Source organism: Bidens hawaiensis, unplaced genomic scaffold (genome assembly GCF_021521415.1).
Source record: "Bidens hawaiensis isolate Kalapana, Puna unplaced genomic scaffold, B.hawaiensis_p1.1 tig00000190_1, whole genome shotgun sequence".
Lineage (NCBI taxonomy): Eukaryota > Viridiplantae > Streptophyta > Magnoliopsida > Asterales > Asteraceae > Bidens > Bidens hawaiensis.
In genome coordinates this window covers 3,215,309-3,234,368 of record NW_027491020.1, presented here as the reverse complement: position 1 = coordinate 3,234,368, position 19,060 = coordinate 3,215,309, and the positions used below count along the sequence as shown (strand labels likewise).

The window sequence follows — 19,060 nt, the reverse complement described above, 5'->3', positions numbered from 1 at the left end:
GAATTTAACGGTTTAAGGTGTCGGCTCGTCGTTTCGCGCCTATATCTAACGGGTTTGGATCTCTACAATATCATATTATCATTACCTCGGGTTAATGCTCAGTTTCTTCCTCTATTTTGGCTAGAGAGAGAAAATTGGATGAGAGAGAGCTAAGTGTGTGTGTTGGTGGTGTATGGAATATGTGTAAATGAATGAAAATGGGTAATTAAGGCATATATAATTATGGATCATGGGCTTAAGCCCATGGTCTTTCCTTATTTCCTTCATATCCCAAGTCCATAACCCATATCCATTTACCCCACACTAGCCCGACTCATAATATCTCCTACTTTATTTAATCATTTTCCCACTAAAACTAAATAATATAATTAATATTATTATTAGAAATTTCAGGATATTACAAGTATCAAAATAAAAAATAATCCATGATCAACTTCAACATCAACCAAGAACATCAGTGAGTATCAACGAATAAGTAGCCTCGTTGTACTCGAAAATAGCCAATGTTCAATACTGAAGACCATTCGACCGAACAAAAGTTGTCCAATGTCTAACGCTATACCTCTCATTAATACCATTTAGTTCAATAGCAATTCCAGTGGAGACATCAACACCATTTGGATTTATTAAAACCAAATATGTTTCCACATCCAAGTTATTGTTCCGTGCAAACTCAACTGGCAAACGCTATAAATAAAATTAAAATTAAAAAGTTATTTGTTTGAGCATCCATCATATGAAATTAAAAGACTTGTATAATATGAGTTTACTTACCAGCCTATCACGTACTATTACTTCCAAAATGTTGTCTTCTTGAACATGAAGAACAATAATATCCAAAACCGGCTCATCAACATATTCCATCCAAACATCAAGTCCTACAAATATACATCATATAACTTATAAAGTAGTTAATAATATAAAGTGTAAAAAATATATAAGATAAACAAAATTGATAAAAATACCTTCAACCTGGTTGCGTTGTTCAGATTCGTCATCGCTTTCAATCTCATCGCTTTCAAGCTTCTAACCTGATCATATCTCAATGGCTACAAAAAAATAAAAAAATAAGTTATAAAATATTATAACAAAAATTAATCCTTTTAAAAATGATTAAAAGGTTTGTTCAATATTTAATAAAAAAATTTACACCGTTACTTACAAGATATTTTAGAGTAGGGTAACGAACCACAACATCAACAACCATGTCGTCATGAACTGGATGATCTCTAACGTAAACAAATCTCCATTCATTTTCGTTAATTGGAGAAAAAACCAAGACATCTCCAAACATCAATCGATTGTCTTCAACAAATTGAGCCCACCCATTTTGAAAAACATAACGTCCGTTTGTAAATTCAACTAAAATAAACCAATCTTTGTCTTTGTGATATAAAACAACCGGGTGCATATTAGCACCTGGTTCAAAAATTTCTTGACAAAACACAGCTGGAAGTGTATAAAATTCGAGTTTATGATACATACCGTCTCCCCGTTGAAATTGTGATAGAAAATGCAAACCGCAGGAATAACAATCTGTTTAGTTCAAATTTAATATGAATTAATAAAAATGATAATAACACTAACTGATATCTTATATTTTTAATTATATATACATATAATGTCTGTGATAATTATATGATTATATTCATATAGTAATTAGCCCTATACAAACATGTTTATGTCAAAATCTTAACAAAACAAAACCATTAACACATAAAAATAACATAAGAATCAAAAACCCATAACTTGTTATCACCAAACTGATAACACAATGATCGATGTTTAAAAATACAAATATTACAGTTATCACCCTCAAGAATGCACAGAGAGTATAATCAGGTTCTTATTTAGTTGAAGACGAACTTAATAAAGAATCTTGATGTTATAACTAAACCCTAAACAACAATAAAGATTATGACTAAAAATCATCTTCGGTTAATATATATTAGGGCTAAAAAGATTAGAACAGTATTAAATAAGAATATTAATAAAATTAAAGTATCTCACAAAATAGCACTTACATTCTCCATCGATTGAGATCTATATGAAACAGGAAGAAGGTCTTCTAAACGTCGAGTGAATCTTCTGTTCCAATGGCCAGAAAATCCAAGAAAATCGAAGCGATATTATTTTTGATGATAATTAACAATAATAAAAGAAGAGTCGTTGATTTTTTAAATTGTGTACAAAAAATATGGGCATGGGCCTAATAGAATGGGCTATGTCTATTAGATCATGTTAAAAATTTATAAAATTAGGAAAAATCTTTAAAAAAGATATATAAGTCAATTAGTCATTTCTATTACTGATTTGTTACCAAATTAAAATTTAAAATCAGTATTTTATAAAGATATTAATAAATATATGTTACACATAATTAAATAAATAAGATTTTTATTAATGTCTAACATTTAGTAATTTATTGTACAAAATATTCAAAAAAATAGACTATATATTTGTAAAAAAAGTTTAAAAGGAAACCGTTGTATACAAAATTAGACAAAAGTTGAAAAACAAAAACTAATTTATTGTTATACTAAAAAGGTGTTGAAAAAAACAAAAGTTGAAAAGCAAAAACTAATTTATTTACTTTTAATGACAAAAAACACTTTCATATTATAAAAATAAAAGGTTATTGTAAATTAAAATTTGTTTCGAATATAAAACAAATTTGTTTCACATTAAAAGATTACTTGCATGGCATATTACAAATTAATAGATTATATATAGACAAAACAAACAAACGGATTACATTAACACCAAATACAAAAAAACCATATATTAACTCAAATTAAGTTTATACATAAATGCAGATTTCAAACATCAAATGTAACATTAAATAAGTAAATAAAGTACTAATTTACACAAGGGTTGACATTAGATATGCAAGAAATCTATATAAACAACCATACAATATCATAAATATAGAACTATATATGAACATTCAAGTAGCCCAAATAAAAAGGTAGTAAATAACATTGTCTAGATAATAAGTTGATATATACACAAAGTTGAATGTCTTATCCAAAACATTAAAACATTATATATTAACATGAATTCAAAACGATTTTCTTGAAAATTTTCCTCCTTCAAGTAAATCATCCGCCCAAACCATCTAATAATAGAAAACAAACAATGGAAAGTCTTTATTTAGAAAACATTGTTATAAATGTAAACTTATATTACAATGAATGTATGATTGTTAAATATATCTACCTAAGTTTGTTAAAGTATATAAGACCATTTGTTAATGTAACACAAACTAAATATAAACATATAAAGAATGTTCAAAAATAATATATAAACATGTGCAAGCTTTGTTTACCAACTTGTGTGTTGAACCAAGTTCCAACAAAAAAACCGAACTCAAAAAAACATAAACAACAAAAACAAAGTCAACAATAAAGTCAAACTTTTGACTTATCAAATAAATAAGTAACATATTTCATATGTATTACCTTAAACTTCCAAATCAGAATCCAAATAGCCTTCAATATCATCAAATTCTGATTCATAGTTTTGACACTCTAACAACCATTTAACCTTCTCACTGACCTCATTCTCCAAATCGAAATGTGCCCTTTGTTTCCTCACATTATAAAGCTTCAAGTAATCCAAATCTATTAAAAGATAAAGATCAGTGGATTGCAATATTGATTTAGGTTGAAGAGTACTTTGTTGCCCATTCACATACTTTATGACAACATTATTTTGCAAAGGATAATAAAACCACTCACTGACATTAACCATCGGAAGTAGTTGTTGTTCAATTTGTTGAATATTTTCGTGAATAACATTCAGAAGTGCTTTCTCTTCATCGGTTTGAACTTGTTTTCGAGTACCGATGTTACGTATTTGGTACATAAACAGAGTACTAAAAGACATAACATACTCAATAGAATCTTTGTGGATTATTGACAGATCGCTAAGAAGAAAGTGATAGTTATTAAAATGGGATGAAAATTTCCAGTTAAGAATTGTACCCATGGTTGAAGAAATGGAAGACACGATAGGTATTGATAGAAGATGTAAGGCCCCGAACCTGGTAGCCCTACTTTAGCGTCGGATTTACTCATAAACACAGTCCTTCAAATCAGAGTTTATTAAAGCTTTTTGCGGAATATAAAACATCAATCATTTGTTATAAAACATTGAATCTTTTCTTTGATACCCTGACACAAAACTTTATATTTAAAACATCTTTACTTCTTTCTTCAGATGCCAGCCGTTCAATCCATGCCGTGTGTCATCCTCATGCTAACTCTGTAATCAGCTCACCTGCGTGCATACTAAAAGTCAGCTACGCTGAGTGAGTTCTAGTTAATCAAGCAACTCATCATACAACCACTACATACATCATATGCGTATCCGAAGACACGTAGTCCACTATCTGACCCGCTACTGTTTAACCACTTAATTACCCTCTTAATTACAAAGGCACGTATAGGCTTTCCCTATCACGCACTCACGCTATGCCACTTAATAACGAAAGCACGTATAGGCTTTCCCTATCACGCACTCCCGCTATGCCACTTAATAACGAAGGCACGTATAGGCTTTCCCTATCACGCACTCACGCTATGCCACTTAATAACGAAGGCACGTATAGGCTTTCCCTATCACGCACTCACGCTATGCCACTTAATAACGAAGGCATGTATAGGCTTTCCCTATCACGCACTCACGCTATGCCACTTAATAACGAAGGAACGTATAGGCTTTCCCTATCACGCACTCACGCTATGCCACTAACGCTCTTACTAGACTCTTGCCACTTCTAACACGCTCTACCTCTACTTGTCTACAACACGCTTCATATCATTTACATAATAAGCAAGTCACATCAACAATCATACACACATAATAACGATGGCACGTACAGGCTTTCCCTATCACGCGCTCACGTTATGCCACTAACACCCTTACTAGACTCTTGCCACTTCTAACACACTCTACCTCTACCTGCCTATATCACACTTCATATCAGTTCGGTATTTACGTAATAAACATGTTACATCATAACATTCATACACACTATCAACCACTTGGAATTTACTATCCTTGGTGATACGTGCAATATCCGAAGATCGTTCACGTACCGACAAGCATTACAAATATATACCTCGTATAACATCTATAGCATACACTTACCACTTAAGGTAAGTGTATTCACACTTCACATCGAGTATGCACACAGCCCCGAAAACATAACAAGGAAATGGGGCTAGAAACTCACCTGAACACGGTTACGTTCTCCGTTGATCGTAATCCCTTTCTTCAGTTGTGCACGGCTGACTGTATAACAAGTATACATATCAATTTAACTATCACTACTTATAACAACTTTCTAGTCTTAATTACTACCCACAACGAACAGGGGTCCGGGGCAGCGCCCCTGGCAGCGGGGTTCTAGGGGCGGCAGCCCCTAGCGGGGTCCAAGGGGCAGAGCCCCTGGCTGGGGTTAAGCTGCCAGGTCAGCTTGGAAAAATTTTATTTTCGATAACTGCCTTAACACATTTTCCATTAGGTTTTTAATTTATTTTCTAAACGAACTTCACTTCAGGCGAAGTTAAACCTTAGGCGAACTTGGCTTCAGGCGAAGTTAGACCTTAGGCGAACTTGGCTTCAGGCGAAGTTAAACCTTAGGCGAACTTGGCTTCAGGCGAAGTTATCCTTAGGCGAACTTGGCTTCAGGCGTAGTTAAACCTTAGGCGAACTTGGCTTCAGGCGAAGTTAAACCTTAGGCGAACTTGGCTTCAGGCGAAGTTATCCTTAGGCGAACTTGGCTTCAGGCGAAGTTAAACCTTAGGCGAACTTGGCTTCAGGCGAAGTTATCCTTTGGCGAAGTTATGCTTGAAGGCGAAGTTACTCTTGAAGGCGAAATTCATCAGGCGAACTTAATCTTGCAGGCGAAGTTATCGCGCTGCAGATCTGTTTGCCCATAAATCCTTCGTTTCTTAGCCAAATAACTCGATTTTGGTACCCACGGAATCGTATGATCGGCGCCTACAAATCCCAACCTTCAAATCGGCCTAAAAACGACGTTTTAGGGGTCCGATTTGGGCAGTTTGGGTTTCGGGTCCGGTTAACCCATCCAATCCTAACCATTTTCAGTAATATTAGCTTTGTTGGATTTGTTCTTACCTTACCAACTCAGATCTATCAACAAAATCTCGGGTCTCGGCTTCGAATCTTGATCGGTTAGAATGTGTGTGTTTTGAGTGTGTGTATGGAATATGTGAGAAATGGTGGTTAAGGGTATTTATATTAGGGATCATGGGCTTAAGCCCATGGACTCTCCTTCCTTCGTTCATAACCCAAGTCCATAACCCATATCCATTACCCAACACTAGCCCGACCCATACCAACTCCTACTCTATCTATATCCCGATAACCCGAGTAAACTTTCCCTCTATTATTAAGTAATATAATTAATATTATCTTGAAATTTCGGGATGTTACAGAAGAAGTTATGGTGTGTATGTTGATATTCAAAACTGAATTTTGTTAATGATAATGGAGAATGCCGGTTTACAACAATCAATGAAACTCATCATTTACCCTATAAGTTTTAGACTATTTATGAACATTAAACGTATTTTTGTTTTTACTTTTTAATATAGTCAATTGATAAGTTATATAATGCATAGAAAATATATTAGAATATAGATAAAATCAACTATAATATATTAGGATATAAGTAAAAGGTTTGGAATTTAAATTTCATTTAGATTAAATATATACAAGAAAAATAAAAAACATGCTAATAAACTAACATGCACTTGACTTGTTTACACTCAGACATAAAACAACTAACATTAATTTAATAAAATTAAATAAAACATAAATATAACAAAACATCTTTTAAAGAATAAATTGTTCAAAACAACAAACATTCAAAAAAATCGGTAAAAAACAAAAGAAATAAACCAAACATAAAATATCCAAATCTCAAAAAGACTTAACATAACTGTAAACCGAAAAAAATTAAATTGTTCACTTAGATTCACTGGTGGTCCCCATCTCTTCGATAGTCGACTTCAACTTAGTGGCCGACATGCTAGCATCATCGTCAACTTCAAAAACTTCCACCAGTTTTCTCTTAAGTTTATCGTCAGAAGACGTTGACATTCCTTTTGTATCAGTTGCCACATCCGGAGCATCAACATTTGAACTTGGAGTTTGATTATCTCCAATATCAGAAAGCTGTTATTAAAAAATAACAGCCAATACACAATCATGTTACACATCTTTCTGTTAACTATATTTATAAGTTTGAACTATTATATTAAACAAAATATCTATACCCTAATAGAAACCGAACCGGATGACTGTAATTCATGTGAGGCCCCGTTACCGGTAGCCCTACTTTGGTTTTGGATTTACTCATAAAAACAGTTCTACAAAATAGAGTTAATTAAAACTTTCGCGGAATATAAAACTTCAACCATAATATCTTACATAACCTCCAAATCTTGTCTTATAAAACATTCATAGTCATTTAAAACAAAACATAGTCTTTCAAACATCACAACATTTCTTCGAGATGCCAGTATCTTCGATTCCATGCCACGTGTCTTCAATCACACGAGCTGCCTCAACCTACTTACCTGCGTGCATACTAAAAGTCAGCTACGCTGAGTGAGTTCTAGTTAATCACATAACTTACTTTACATACATAAATACGTGCCCGAAGGTACGCATTACATACTTAACCTGTCCATCAATCCTTCATACACATACATAACTAACCTTACGTTATAAAGAGCATTCGCCCTACATACCTCAGATATTATTAGGGTCCGGTTACCCTCCATCCTCTGATATTATTAGGGTCCGGTCACCTTTTCTTCCATACCTTCCATACCATACCTTTCTATATACATAATTGTATGTTTCATACATACATACATCATTCATTCCTCATATATAATAATTTATCATCAAACTTTTACCTGGCAGTACTATATACATACCATACACATATAACTCATACATCATACATACTTCATTCAACATCAATCATACTCCATATATATCATTCATATCTTTAGCTACCACTCGACGTTCCATGCCATATCCGAAGATCGTTCATGCACCGTCAAGCAATCATCTTACATAATTCATATAAGGCATACACTTACCACTCAAGGTAAGTGTATTAACTATCACATCGAGTATGCACACAGCCCCGAAAACATAACAAGGAAGTGGGGCTAGAAACTCACCTGAAGTCGGTTACATTCACCGTTAATTGTTATTCTTTTCTTCAGTTGGGCACGGCTAACTGTAATAATAATTACATGCATCAATTAACTATCACTACTCATCTCGCGTTTCTAGTCTAATTATAACCCTCAACGAACGGGGGTCCGAGGGCAGCGCCCCTGGCAGCGGGGTCTAGGGGCGACATCCCCTAGCAGGGTCCATGGGGCAGAGCCCCTGGCTGGGGTTGAGCTGCCAGGTCAGCTTGGAAAAATTTTATTTCCATTAACTGTCTTAACGCATTTTCCATTAGAATTTTGGATCATTATTTAATTTGCTACTTAAAAGTTCAAGGGCTTCTTTGTAATTAAACCATTCTTTTATAAGTTCAGGGACCATTCTATCATTTCTTAAAACTTCTAGTACGTTACTTTGGTCTTAGCGAATTGGGTTATCATAACGAACTGGTCCTATAACGAATTGGACCCTCAACGAACTGGTCCTCTGACGAATCAGCCCATATAACGAACCAGTCCACGTAGCGAATTGGACCTTCTAATTCGTTACCTCTTTTAACGAATGGTCAAAGCGAATTGGAAGTTAGTTCGTTATCTTATCCTTAACGAATTTGAACACAAACCAAGGCTAGTTCGCTAAGCTTTCATTAGCGAATTCACTTGAAGAATAACCCCTAGTTCGTTAACTCTCCGTTAGCGAATTAGGGTTAGGGTTTTTCAGAGAATGTCAGAAACATTCTCTGACATCCTTAAAATACCCAGCCGCCTTTCTGGCGGCGCCACGCCGGAAAACCGGGCGGTGATCGGAAAAACGTGTTTCAGCACCGTTTTTCGTCCCGTTTGATCCAGATCTGAGCTAGGGTGATCCCTAAGCTCATCTTAGGTTCGGTTTATACCCGATTCCATCCGGATCTCGTGACTTAAACGGTTTAACGGAGTCGGCTCGTCGTTTCGCGATTATATCTAATGGGTTTAAGCTCATACTACATCATACTATTATTACCTCGGGTCGGGATCGATTCTTCTTTCTTGTTTCGGCTAGATAAGGAGGGAACTAGAGAGAGATCTTAAGTTTTGTTTTGGTGGTGTATGGAATATGTGTGAAATGAGTGATTTAATGGTGATTATGGTTTATATATTTAGGGATTATGGGCTTAAGCCCATGGTCTTTCCTTCTTTCTTTCATACCCAAGTCCATAACCCATATCCATTTAACCCAACACTAGCCCAACTCATATTCTAGTTGTCTAAACCGATAACGACCCACTATAAAATATACGAAATTTATTTTATTATTATAACCAAAAGTAGGACGTTACAATTCAGAAATAGATGCTCCCAATGTAACATAATTAGGATTTGATTGCTGATAATACAAAAATGGAACATCAACATATGTTTATTGAAATAATTATAAAATTAAATTAGTACTAAAATAATATTAAGATTATATTATTACCAAACGACCATTCTGCCTTTTCTGTAATTCAGTGAAAATATTAGTGTCATCAGTAAGCTTGTTTATACCATAGTCCTCGACATTGTTTCTGAAGTTGAAATCTGCCACATATCGACCTTAAAAGCGAATATCTTTTCTAAAAGACAATCCAACTCAGCAGGGAATCCACCATTTTCAACCTTATGCTGTAATAAAATTAGATGAAAAAGAAACAAATATAATATTAATCATTGTTAAACGTAATAATATAATGACAATGTATAAATAATAAAGTATTTTAATTGAAAACAAACCTCATTTTGAGAATCAATCAATTCTTTTGCAGTTTTGTTAGTCAGTATTTTAGCATCTCCATCAAAGAGAGTCAACGACACAAATCCAATGAAATCCTGCACCCTCATCTTGATCTTGAACCTAAAAAAGTTTAGAAATAGGTAAATAGCAAGAAAAACATATACTTCTACAATGGACAAATTACACATTTGAATTTGAATTCAATAAATACCTAGGTGTAGGGATAACAGCTAAAACATTGCATGTTACTGTTTTGCATTCATACTCCTTCCCACCTTCACCATTATTTTCCATGAGCTTAAGGCTACAATTATTACAACCAATGTAATACCATTCCGTATCTGGGTAGATGGCCTTAATTGTACCAAGGATAATGATACTTTTAAGCTGCATTAAAGTACAAAAGCAATTAATAATTAGTATTGAAAGATAATTAGGATAACATAAAGAGTGTAATGATTAACTTACAAATATAATGTTACAAATATCACAGATGTTAAAAAAATCTGTTGCTCTCAAAAACTCATCATCAAAAGACGGCAACATCTTCACCGGAATCGGTTTATGAACAGAAACATCATTGCCATTTAGCAAACCCAACAAACTACAAAATTTAAAATTTTAAGAATTTAGGAATCAGTAAGATAATATAAATTTAAATACCAAAATCTATGAAATAAAACAATAATTACTGTATTTAATAATATACCTTTTTTGTATTTTTCTATTTCAAATAAAAAGTCGTTTATAAAGAAACAACTAACATTAGATCCAAAAGAATTCGACACATACACTTTCTCTAACAAAAATGATAATTATACAATGAAACATTAGTTAAAGTTAGTGACATGTTAAAACTCAAGAAACTTCAAAAAAGTAGACATAGTTATCTTTACCATCAGAACCGGTGTAATACTTAACCCTACCAAACCGCAGTACAATAATGGCCTGGCCTTCATCAAAATGTTCAATTACATATTAAGAGAGCTCAGACGCATAATGATCCCATAGTGTGAGATATACACAATTTTCACTGAAATCATAGAAGTATTAAATACAATATAAAGTATAAAATATATTAACAAAAATATGTCACCAGATGTTAGGTTTAATAGTAATACCTTAAATCACATATCTCCATTGTACGCTTGTTTTTGTCCTTGACGTTTGAAGCATTGCTCTTGAACACATGAACTACATGACCAATAATATCTAAGACAAAGAAAAATAAATAAATAATTAATTAACATATTTAATGGAAATCTAACGCTAAAATTATAAATCAGTTTATTTGAATTAAAATTTTTTTATACCAACAGTGGATTTTAAAGAAATATCTTTATTGATTAGTGATTCAAAAGAAATCATCTTGAAACCACACATGCGACCATCAAACTCTTGACATGGATTGACATGTGTGTTTGGTCCCAACACCAATTTGTTGGAACAGTCAATCACACAGTAGTTCGATCCATTTAGACCAACGCTAGGATTAACAATAGTCAGAGTAGAGCTTCCCTTCAAGAATCTTTGAATAGAAAGATATCCTATGTGTAAAGGGTGGCTTGGATTCGATTCTCCTGTCATTAAAGAACAAAATATATATGAGAATTAAAATTACAAGTCAATCAATAATTAAGATATAAAAAATGTAGAATTTGTAACATATAGATTCATAAATAGATACTTACATCTTCATCCATTAGCACCATCTTGATCAAAAAATCCTCGTTGACATTTTTGTTGTCTTTGATGCTCCAAAGTCTTAGAACTCTAACCTTAAGAGTTGATGGTGATGTTTTGAGAACATAGATTTCATTTAACATGGTAAATTTTTGAGATTCCATTGTCCTATGAATAAAATTAAAATATAAAAGATTAGACTAAATTATTTGAAACATAAAACCAATTATTAAAACGGTAGGAGCTTACATTGTTGCAAAATTTATAATTATGAAAAGTATGATAAAGGCTTATATGATTAGTTAGATATTATATAGTAGAATGTAGAGTATATATATTAAGTAAACATGTTATGTTTAGAAACTTTCTGAATAAAGTTTGAATATAATTTAAGCGGTTTATTGTAATTCTTTAATTTAAGAATAACCGATTGATTATACTCAAAATTTATATTTAGAATGTATTATTATACAATTAACATTTTATTTCAATAGTTAAGGTTATTGAAGATCAATTATTAATATAATTAAAGCGGCTTATTGTAAATGTTTTATTCCAAAAATAACCAATTTATTATATTCAAAATGTAAATTTAGAAGGTATTATTTTACAATAAATATTTCTTTACTTAATTATCGTTATTATATTCAATTTTAAAATTATTTGTTTCTTTTAAAAAATCTCAATTATGATTTAGAAAAGTTTGCTTTAATAGTATTTAATTAAAGATTTCTTTACTTAATTATCGTTATTATAGTCAATTTTAAAATTATTTGTTTCTTTTAAAAAATCACAATTATGATTTAGAAAAGTTACTAAATTTATAATTCATAAAATATTAATAAAAATTTAGAAACTTTTAAATCAATATCATATATGTAATCAAATTAGAAGTTTCTATTTTAGGTTTAAACTAAAAATAAATTGGCCGAAAAAAAATTGAACGGAAATTAGCCGGAAATTAAAATATAAAGATATGCAGAATACAACTATCAGAACAGGTTAGCCAGAAAATTTAATAATTGGAAAAACAAAAACAATTAAAAATTCAACTGAAATATATCCAGAAATTGGTCGGATATAACTACTTAAAATTCAATAAAAAAACAATAAAAAATGGCCAAAAAAATAAATTGAACGGAAATTAGCCGGAAATAAAAATATAAATATTTACAGAACAAAACTATGAGAACAGATTAGATGGAAAATTTAAGAATTGGACAAAGAAAACAATAAAAAATTGAACTGAAATATATCCAGAAATTGGTAGGATATAAACTTCTTATAATTCAATAAACAAAACAATAAATAATTTACCGAAAAACTTAGTAAACATAAAATATGCGTATAACAGATTGGACTGAAAAATTCATCGGATGTTAAATAAACTAAATGTATTTGCAACAATGGATTGTTAATTACCTTGAAAATATTCATCGGAGAATCAATTCCAAGGATTTTGATGTCTCCAATCGGTTCGATTCTGAATGGCAGAATTAGGGCTCGTATTGTTGGTAAACACTGTAGAGGTTTGATGGTGGATCTGAATGACGGATGTAGAATTTGTATATTCATCGGGAGGTTAGACAGAAAATCAGTGGTGGAATTGGTTGTGGATCTCACCGGCAGAATTAGGGTTCGTATAATCATCGGGAGATTAGAGAGAGAATCAGTGGTGGAATTGATTATTGTTTATGAAAAATAAACCGGTTGGGTGTTTGGAGAACAGGAAATGTGGAACAATATTAGAGCATCTGAGAATGGTAACATGCTGACTGGACTGCACATGTGGACAACCTAGAAGAATGTAACATCCCGAAATTTCCAAAATGATATTAATTATATTACTTAATAATAGAGGGAAAGTTTACTCGGGTTATCGGGAAAAAAATAAATAGAGTAGGAGTTGGTATGGGTCGGGCTAGTGTTGGGTAATGGATATGGGTTATGGACTTGGGTTATGAAAGAAGGAAGGAGAGTCCATGGGCTTAAGCCCATGATCCCTAAATATAAATACCATTAACCACCATTTAATCCTCAATTCCATACACACACACACCCAAAACACACACGACCCGAACCAAGATCCGAAGGCGAAAACCCGAGCTTGTTGGTGCTGGAACGTTGTGACGGACCAAAACAACATCAAGGCTTCCGTGTTCGTAGTTCGACTTGTTCAAGGTACGTTTATAGTTAGAAATAGTTCGTATAGGTTCGGTTTGATTTGAGAAATGATAGATCTGAGTTTATATGGTAAAAACGAATCCAACAAAGCTAATCTTACTGAAAATGGTTATGATTTGATGGGTTAATCGATTGATAAAAAGAAACCGTAACCTATATGCCTAAATCCCACCCTTTAAACATCGATGTTAGGTCGATTTGATGGTTGGGGTTTGTAGGCGCTGGTCAGACGATTCCGTGGATACCTAAATCGAGTTATTTGGTTAAGAAACGAAGGTGATTAAGGGTTCTAAGAACGAACAGTAGCTGCAGACGACAACTTCGCCTGCAAGCTAAGTTCGCCTGATGAACTTCGCCTGCAAGCTAAGTTCGCCTGATGACAACTTCGCCTAAAGCCAAGTTCGCCCGATGACAACTTCGCCTAAAGCCAAGTTCGCCTGATGAGAACTTCACCTAAAGCCAAGTTCGCCTGATGACAACTTCGCCTAAAGCCAAGTTCGCCTAATGACAACTTCGCCTAAAGCTAAGTTCGCCTATGGTTTAACTTCGCCTAAAGTCAAGTTCGATTAGAGAATAGATTAAAACGATAAGTAAAAGTAAGCTAATACTAGGCCACCAGATTAGATCAGGCGAGTATTGATACGTGTAACTTAACAGTCAGCCGAGCTCAGTTAAAGAAGGGATTTACAACTATCGGAGGAAGAAGCAGAGTTCAGGTGAGTTTCTAGCCCCATTCCTTGTTATGTTTTCGGGGTTGTGTGCATACTCGATGTGTTTGTTAATACATTTATCCTAAGTGATAAGTGTATGCCATATGTGATATATGTGATGGATATGAATGATTGCTTGTCGGTACGCGAACGATCTTCGGATATTGCGTGTACTGTCAGGTTAAAAATAAAGGTACGAATATTATATGTCGAAGATGTAAGAATATTACAAATGAATACTTTTCGGGGCGTGAACGATCTTCGGATATTGCACGTAACGACAAGGGGTATGGTTGTTAAATGAAGGATGTAAAGAACGCCTAGAATGTTTTTATGCTATAATGTAATTATTGTATATGTGAAGTATGTGTATACAGGTACACGAATGGTATGTGAGTTCTACGTTCGACATAGTAAGTTAGGATGGCAAATCCCTCTAGCTTCTGTTGGACATAGACTTGGCAGGTGATGGCGTAGTTAAGGACCGCGTGCCTTATACGTGATGTAGATGATAGATGTAAACGTAGATAGAGACGGTAGGCCTTATACGTGTTATAGGAGATAGACGCCAACGTAGATAAGGACGGCGGACCTTATACGTAATGTAGATAGGCGTCAGCACAGGAAAGGACTATGGACCTTATACGTGCTTTAGCAAGGGGGAGGACTGCGGACCTCGTACGTGCTATGAATTAGGTTGCAACATAGGGAAGGATCGTGGACCTTGTACGTGTTGTGGATGTATGATGGTATAGGGAAGGATCGCGGACCTTGTACGTACCATGAATGGTGAACATAGGTAAGGACTGCGGACCTTTTACGTGTTCACGACCTTGAGTACAGGTATAGACGGCGGACTATGAACGTACTCTCGGTAGACTGAGGTTAGTGATTGTAGATATGTATGTATGTATGGTAGCAAGTATGTATGTAGAACAGAAGGGTAACTAGTGAAGTATGGATGTGTATCTTCGGATATGTATGTATGTGTTGTATTGTATGGCGTACGATTAACTAGAACTCACTCAGCGTAGCTGACTTTTAGTATGCACGCAGGTGAGTAGGTTGAGGCAGCTCGCTTGAGGAGACACGTGGCACTGAATAAGAGGCTGGCATCAGAAGACTCAAGACGTTTAAGTTAAATGTTTCGATTATTTTGAAAGACAAAATGATGTTTTAAGACAAGACGTGTTTTGTTATGAAATGTTTATGAATGTTTTTATATTCCGCGAAAGTTTTAATGAACTCTGATTTATACGAACTGTGTTTATGAGTAAATCCGACACTAAAGTAGGGCTACCGGGTTCGGGGCCTTACAAGTTGGTATCAGAGCATAAGTTCGAGAGATTTAATCATCCTACATGCTTAGACTCGAACAGAGAATGAGATTTAAAATGAGAAAGAAAGAAGATGCCAGTTCAAGATAGCCATGTGTCACTCAAGCAAGCTCAGTAAAGGTAAAGTGTATGGTAAATGGTGTATGTTAATGTTGGCTTATTTGCTAAATGAAGAATGAGTGCAGGTTAGGGATAGGAATAATTGATTGTTTGATTTGACTAACTGCTTAAGTAGAACCAGCACAAAGAGACTCATAAAGGGAAGTGTATAGGACACGGAAAGCAACGTGATCAGCTAGTCACAGCTGGCCACTGTTATTACCTGTTAGCCTTGCAATCCTTGTACTAAATAGTTCCTTGAGTGATGATGTTTGTGTTTTCCATTTTAGAATAGAATCAAGTGTTACGTGAGGGGATTACCACAGAGAGTCCGCATGTTAGTCAGGACAAGTAAACCTGCTACTTTCGATTCTACTGTCGAACTCGCAGAAATGGTCTATGCAGACTTGGCTACGGATGACGTGGTGGTGGGAGACGAGAAGAAAAAGAAGAAATGGGTCGCTCCTGCTAAACGACCCGGTACTCAGTTATGGAACCCCAAAGATAAGAAGCAGAAAGTGTGGGAGAAGAGATCGTGTAAGACCTGATGAAAAATGCATGGTGGTGAGTGCAAGTGGGGTAGAAGTTCTGATGTTTGTCTCAAATGTGGAAAGGCTCATGGTGGAGAATGCAGAATGAGGTCGAATGCCTGTTATAAGTGCGGAAAGGTAGGGCATTATGCTAATGAGTGCGGTGCGAAGCCAGCATGTTACAAATGTGGCAAGACAGGCCATTTGGCAAGAGAGTGCACTGAAGGATGAGATGAGTCTTGGTACATCGAGGGTCTCATGGACGAGCTACCTTAAATAGCTAAAACACATGACCACCATTCGATGACTACAAGTCAGGAGTAAGAAGGATAACTCAGAAAGCAAAGACGATTCAATAAAGTGTGTAAATATAAGAAGTTTTCCTTTTATAGGGAATAAGTTAGGTTTCGGGGACGAAACCTCTTTAAGGAGGGAAGACTTGTAACATCCCAAAATTTCCAAAATGATATTAATTATATTACTTAATAATAGAGGGAAAGTTTACTCGGGTTATCGGGAAATAAATAAATAGAGTAGGAGTTGGTATGGGTCGGGCTAGTGTTGGGTAATGGATATGGGTTATGGACTTGGGTTATGAAAGAAGGAAGGAGAGTCCATGGGCTTAAGCCCATGATCCCTAAATATAAATACCATTAACCACCATTTAATCCTCATTTCCATACACACACACCCAAAACTCACACGACCCGAACCAAGATCCGAAGGCGAAAACCCGAGCTTGTTGGTGCTGGAACGTTGTGACGGACCAAAACAACATCAAGGCTTCCGTGTTCGTAGTTCGACTCGTTCAAGGTACGTTTATAGTTAGGAATCGTTCGTATAGGTTCGGTTTGATTTGTGAAATGATAGATCTGAGTTTGTATGGTAAAAACGAATCCAACAAAGCTAATCTTACTGAAAATGGTTATGATTTGATGGGTTAATCGATTGATAAAAAGAACCCGTAACCTATATGCCTAAATCGCACCCTTTAAACATCGATGTTAGGTCGATTTGATGGTTGGGGTTTGTAGGCGCTGGTCAGACGATTCCGTGGATACCTAAATCGAGTTATTTGGTTAAGAAACGAAGGTGATTAAGGGATTTAAGAACGAACAGTAGCTGCAGACGACAACTTCGCCTGCAAGGTAAGTTCGCCTGATGAACTTCGCCTGCAAGCTAAGTTCGCCTGATGACAACTTCGCCTAAGCGAAGTTCGCCTGATGACAACTTCGCCTAAAGCCAAGTTCGCCCGATGACAACTTCGCCTAAAGCCAAGTTCGCCTGATGACAACTTCGCCTAAAGCCAAGTTCGCCTGATGACAACTTCGCCTAAAGCGAAGTTCGCCTAAGGTTTAACTTCGCCTAAAGTCAAGTTCGATTAGAGAATAGATTAAAACGATAAGTAAAAGTAAGCTAATACTAGGCCACCAGATTAGGTCAGGCGAGTATTGATACGTGTAACTTATACAGTCAGCCGAGCTCAGTTAAAGAAGGGATTTACAACTATCGGAGGAAGAAGCAGAGTTCAGGTGAGTTTCTAGCCCCATTCCTTGTTATGTTTTCGGGGCTGTGTGCATACTCGATGTGTTTGTTAATACATTTATCCTAAGTGATAAGTGTATGCCATATGTGATATATGTGATGGATATGAATGATTGCTTGTCGGTACGCGAACGATCTTCGGATATTGCGCGTACTGTCAGGTTAAAAATAAAGGTACGAATATTATATATCGAAGATGTATGAATATTACAAATGAATACTTGTCGGGGCATGAACGATCTTCGGATATTGCACGTAACGACAAGGGGTATGGTTGTTAAATGAAGGATGTAAAGAACGCCTAGAATGTTTTTATGCTATAATGTAATTATTGTATATGTGAAGTATGTGTATACAGATACACGAATGGTATGTGAGTTCTACGTTCGACATAGTAAGTTATGATGGCAAATCCCTCTAGCTTCTGTTGGATATAGACTTGGCAGGTGATGGCGTAGTTAAGGACCGCGTGCCTTATACGTGATGTAGATGATAGATGTAAACGTAGATAGAGACGGTAGGCCTTATACGTGTTATAGGAGATAGACGCCAACGTAGATAAGGACGGCGGACCTTATACGTAACGTAGATAAGGACTGCGGACCTTATATGTAATGTAGATAGGCGTCAGCACAGGAAAGGACTGTGGACCTTTTACGTGCTTTAGCATGGGGGACGACTGCGGACCTCGTACGTGCTATGAATTAGGTTGCAACATAGGGAAGGATCGTGGACCTTGTACGTGTTGTGGATGTATGATGGTATAGGGAAGGATCACGGACCTTGTACGTACCTAGAATGGTGAACATAGGTAAGGACTGCGGACCTTTTACGTGTTCACGACCTTGAGTACAGGTATAGACGGCGGACTATGAACGTACTCTCGGTAGACTGAGGTTAGTGATTGTAGATATGTATGTATGTATGGTAGCAAGTATGTATGTAGAACAGAAGGGTAACTAGTGAAGTATGGATATATATCTTCGGATATGTA

General features: G+C 35.1%; 2 protein-coding genes across 2 annotated transcripts; both read right to left on the bottom strand.

Annotated features, from left to right (window-relative positions):
- Positions 1-507: 507 nt before the first annotated feature.
- LOC143585866 (B3 domain-containing protein REM14-like) lies at positions 508-1,411 on the bottom strand. The gene is made up of 4 exons (XM_077067568.1): positions 1,163-1,411; positions 966-1,026; positions 775-878; positions 508-687 (listed from the first exon to the last, which is right to left on the bottom strand). Exons 1-4 carry the CDS (start codon positions 1,409-1,411, stop codon positions 508-510), a joined length of 594 nt encoding a protein of 197 aa, XP_076923683.1.
- Positions 1,412-6,999: 5,588 nt separating this feature from the next.
- LOC143585771 (uncharacterized) lies at positions 7,000-11,825 on the bottom strand. Its single transcript, XM_077067501.1, has 9 exons — positions 11,666-11,825; positions 11,292-11,558; positions 11,100-11,190; positions 10,447-10,582; positions 10,190-10,365; positions 9,978-10,098; positions 9,753-9,869; positions 9,685-9,705; positions 7,000-7,209 (listed from the first exon to the last, which is right to left on the bottom strand). Exons 1-9 carry the CDS (start codon positions 11,823-11,825, stop codon positions 7,000-7,002), a joined length of 1,299 nt encoding a protein of 432 aa, XP_076923616.1.
- Positions 11,826-19,060: the final 7,235 nt, after the last annotated feature.

Excerpts from the sequence above, each read along its gene's own strand:
- LOC143585866 (XM_077067568.1), bottom strand. The coding sequence starts at position 1,411 with ATGCACCCGGTTGTTTTATATCACAAAGACAAAGATTGGTTTATTTTA. Across the intron at positions 1,027-1,162 it reads ACCCTACTCTAAAATATCTT|AAGCTTGAAAGCGATGAGAT; the intron begins GTAAGTAACGGT and ends TGATCAGGTTAG. Across the intron at positions 879-965 it reads ACAACGCAACCAGGTTGAAG|GACTTGATGTTTGGATGGAA; the intron begins GTATTTTTATCA and ends GTATATTTGTAG.
- LOC143585771 (XM_077067501.1), bottom strand. The coding sequence starts at position 11,825 with ATGGAATCTCAAAAATTTACCATGTTAAATGAAATCTATGTTCTCAAA. Across the intron at positions 10,099-10,189 it reads GCTGTTATCCCTACACCTAG|GTTCAAGATCAAGATGAGGG; the intron begins GTATTTATTGAA and ends AAACTTTTTTAG. Across the intron at positions 9,706-9,752 it reads AAACAATGTCGAGGACTATG|AAAAGGCAGAATGGTCGTTT; the intron begins GTATAAACAAGC and ends ACTGAATTACAG.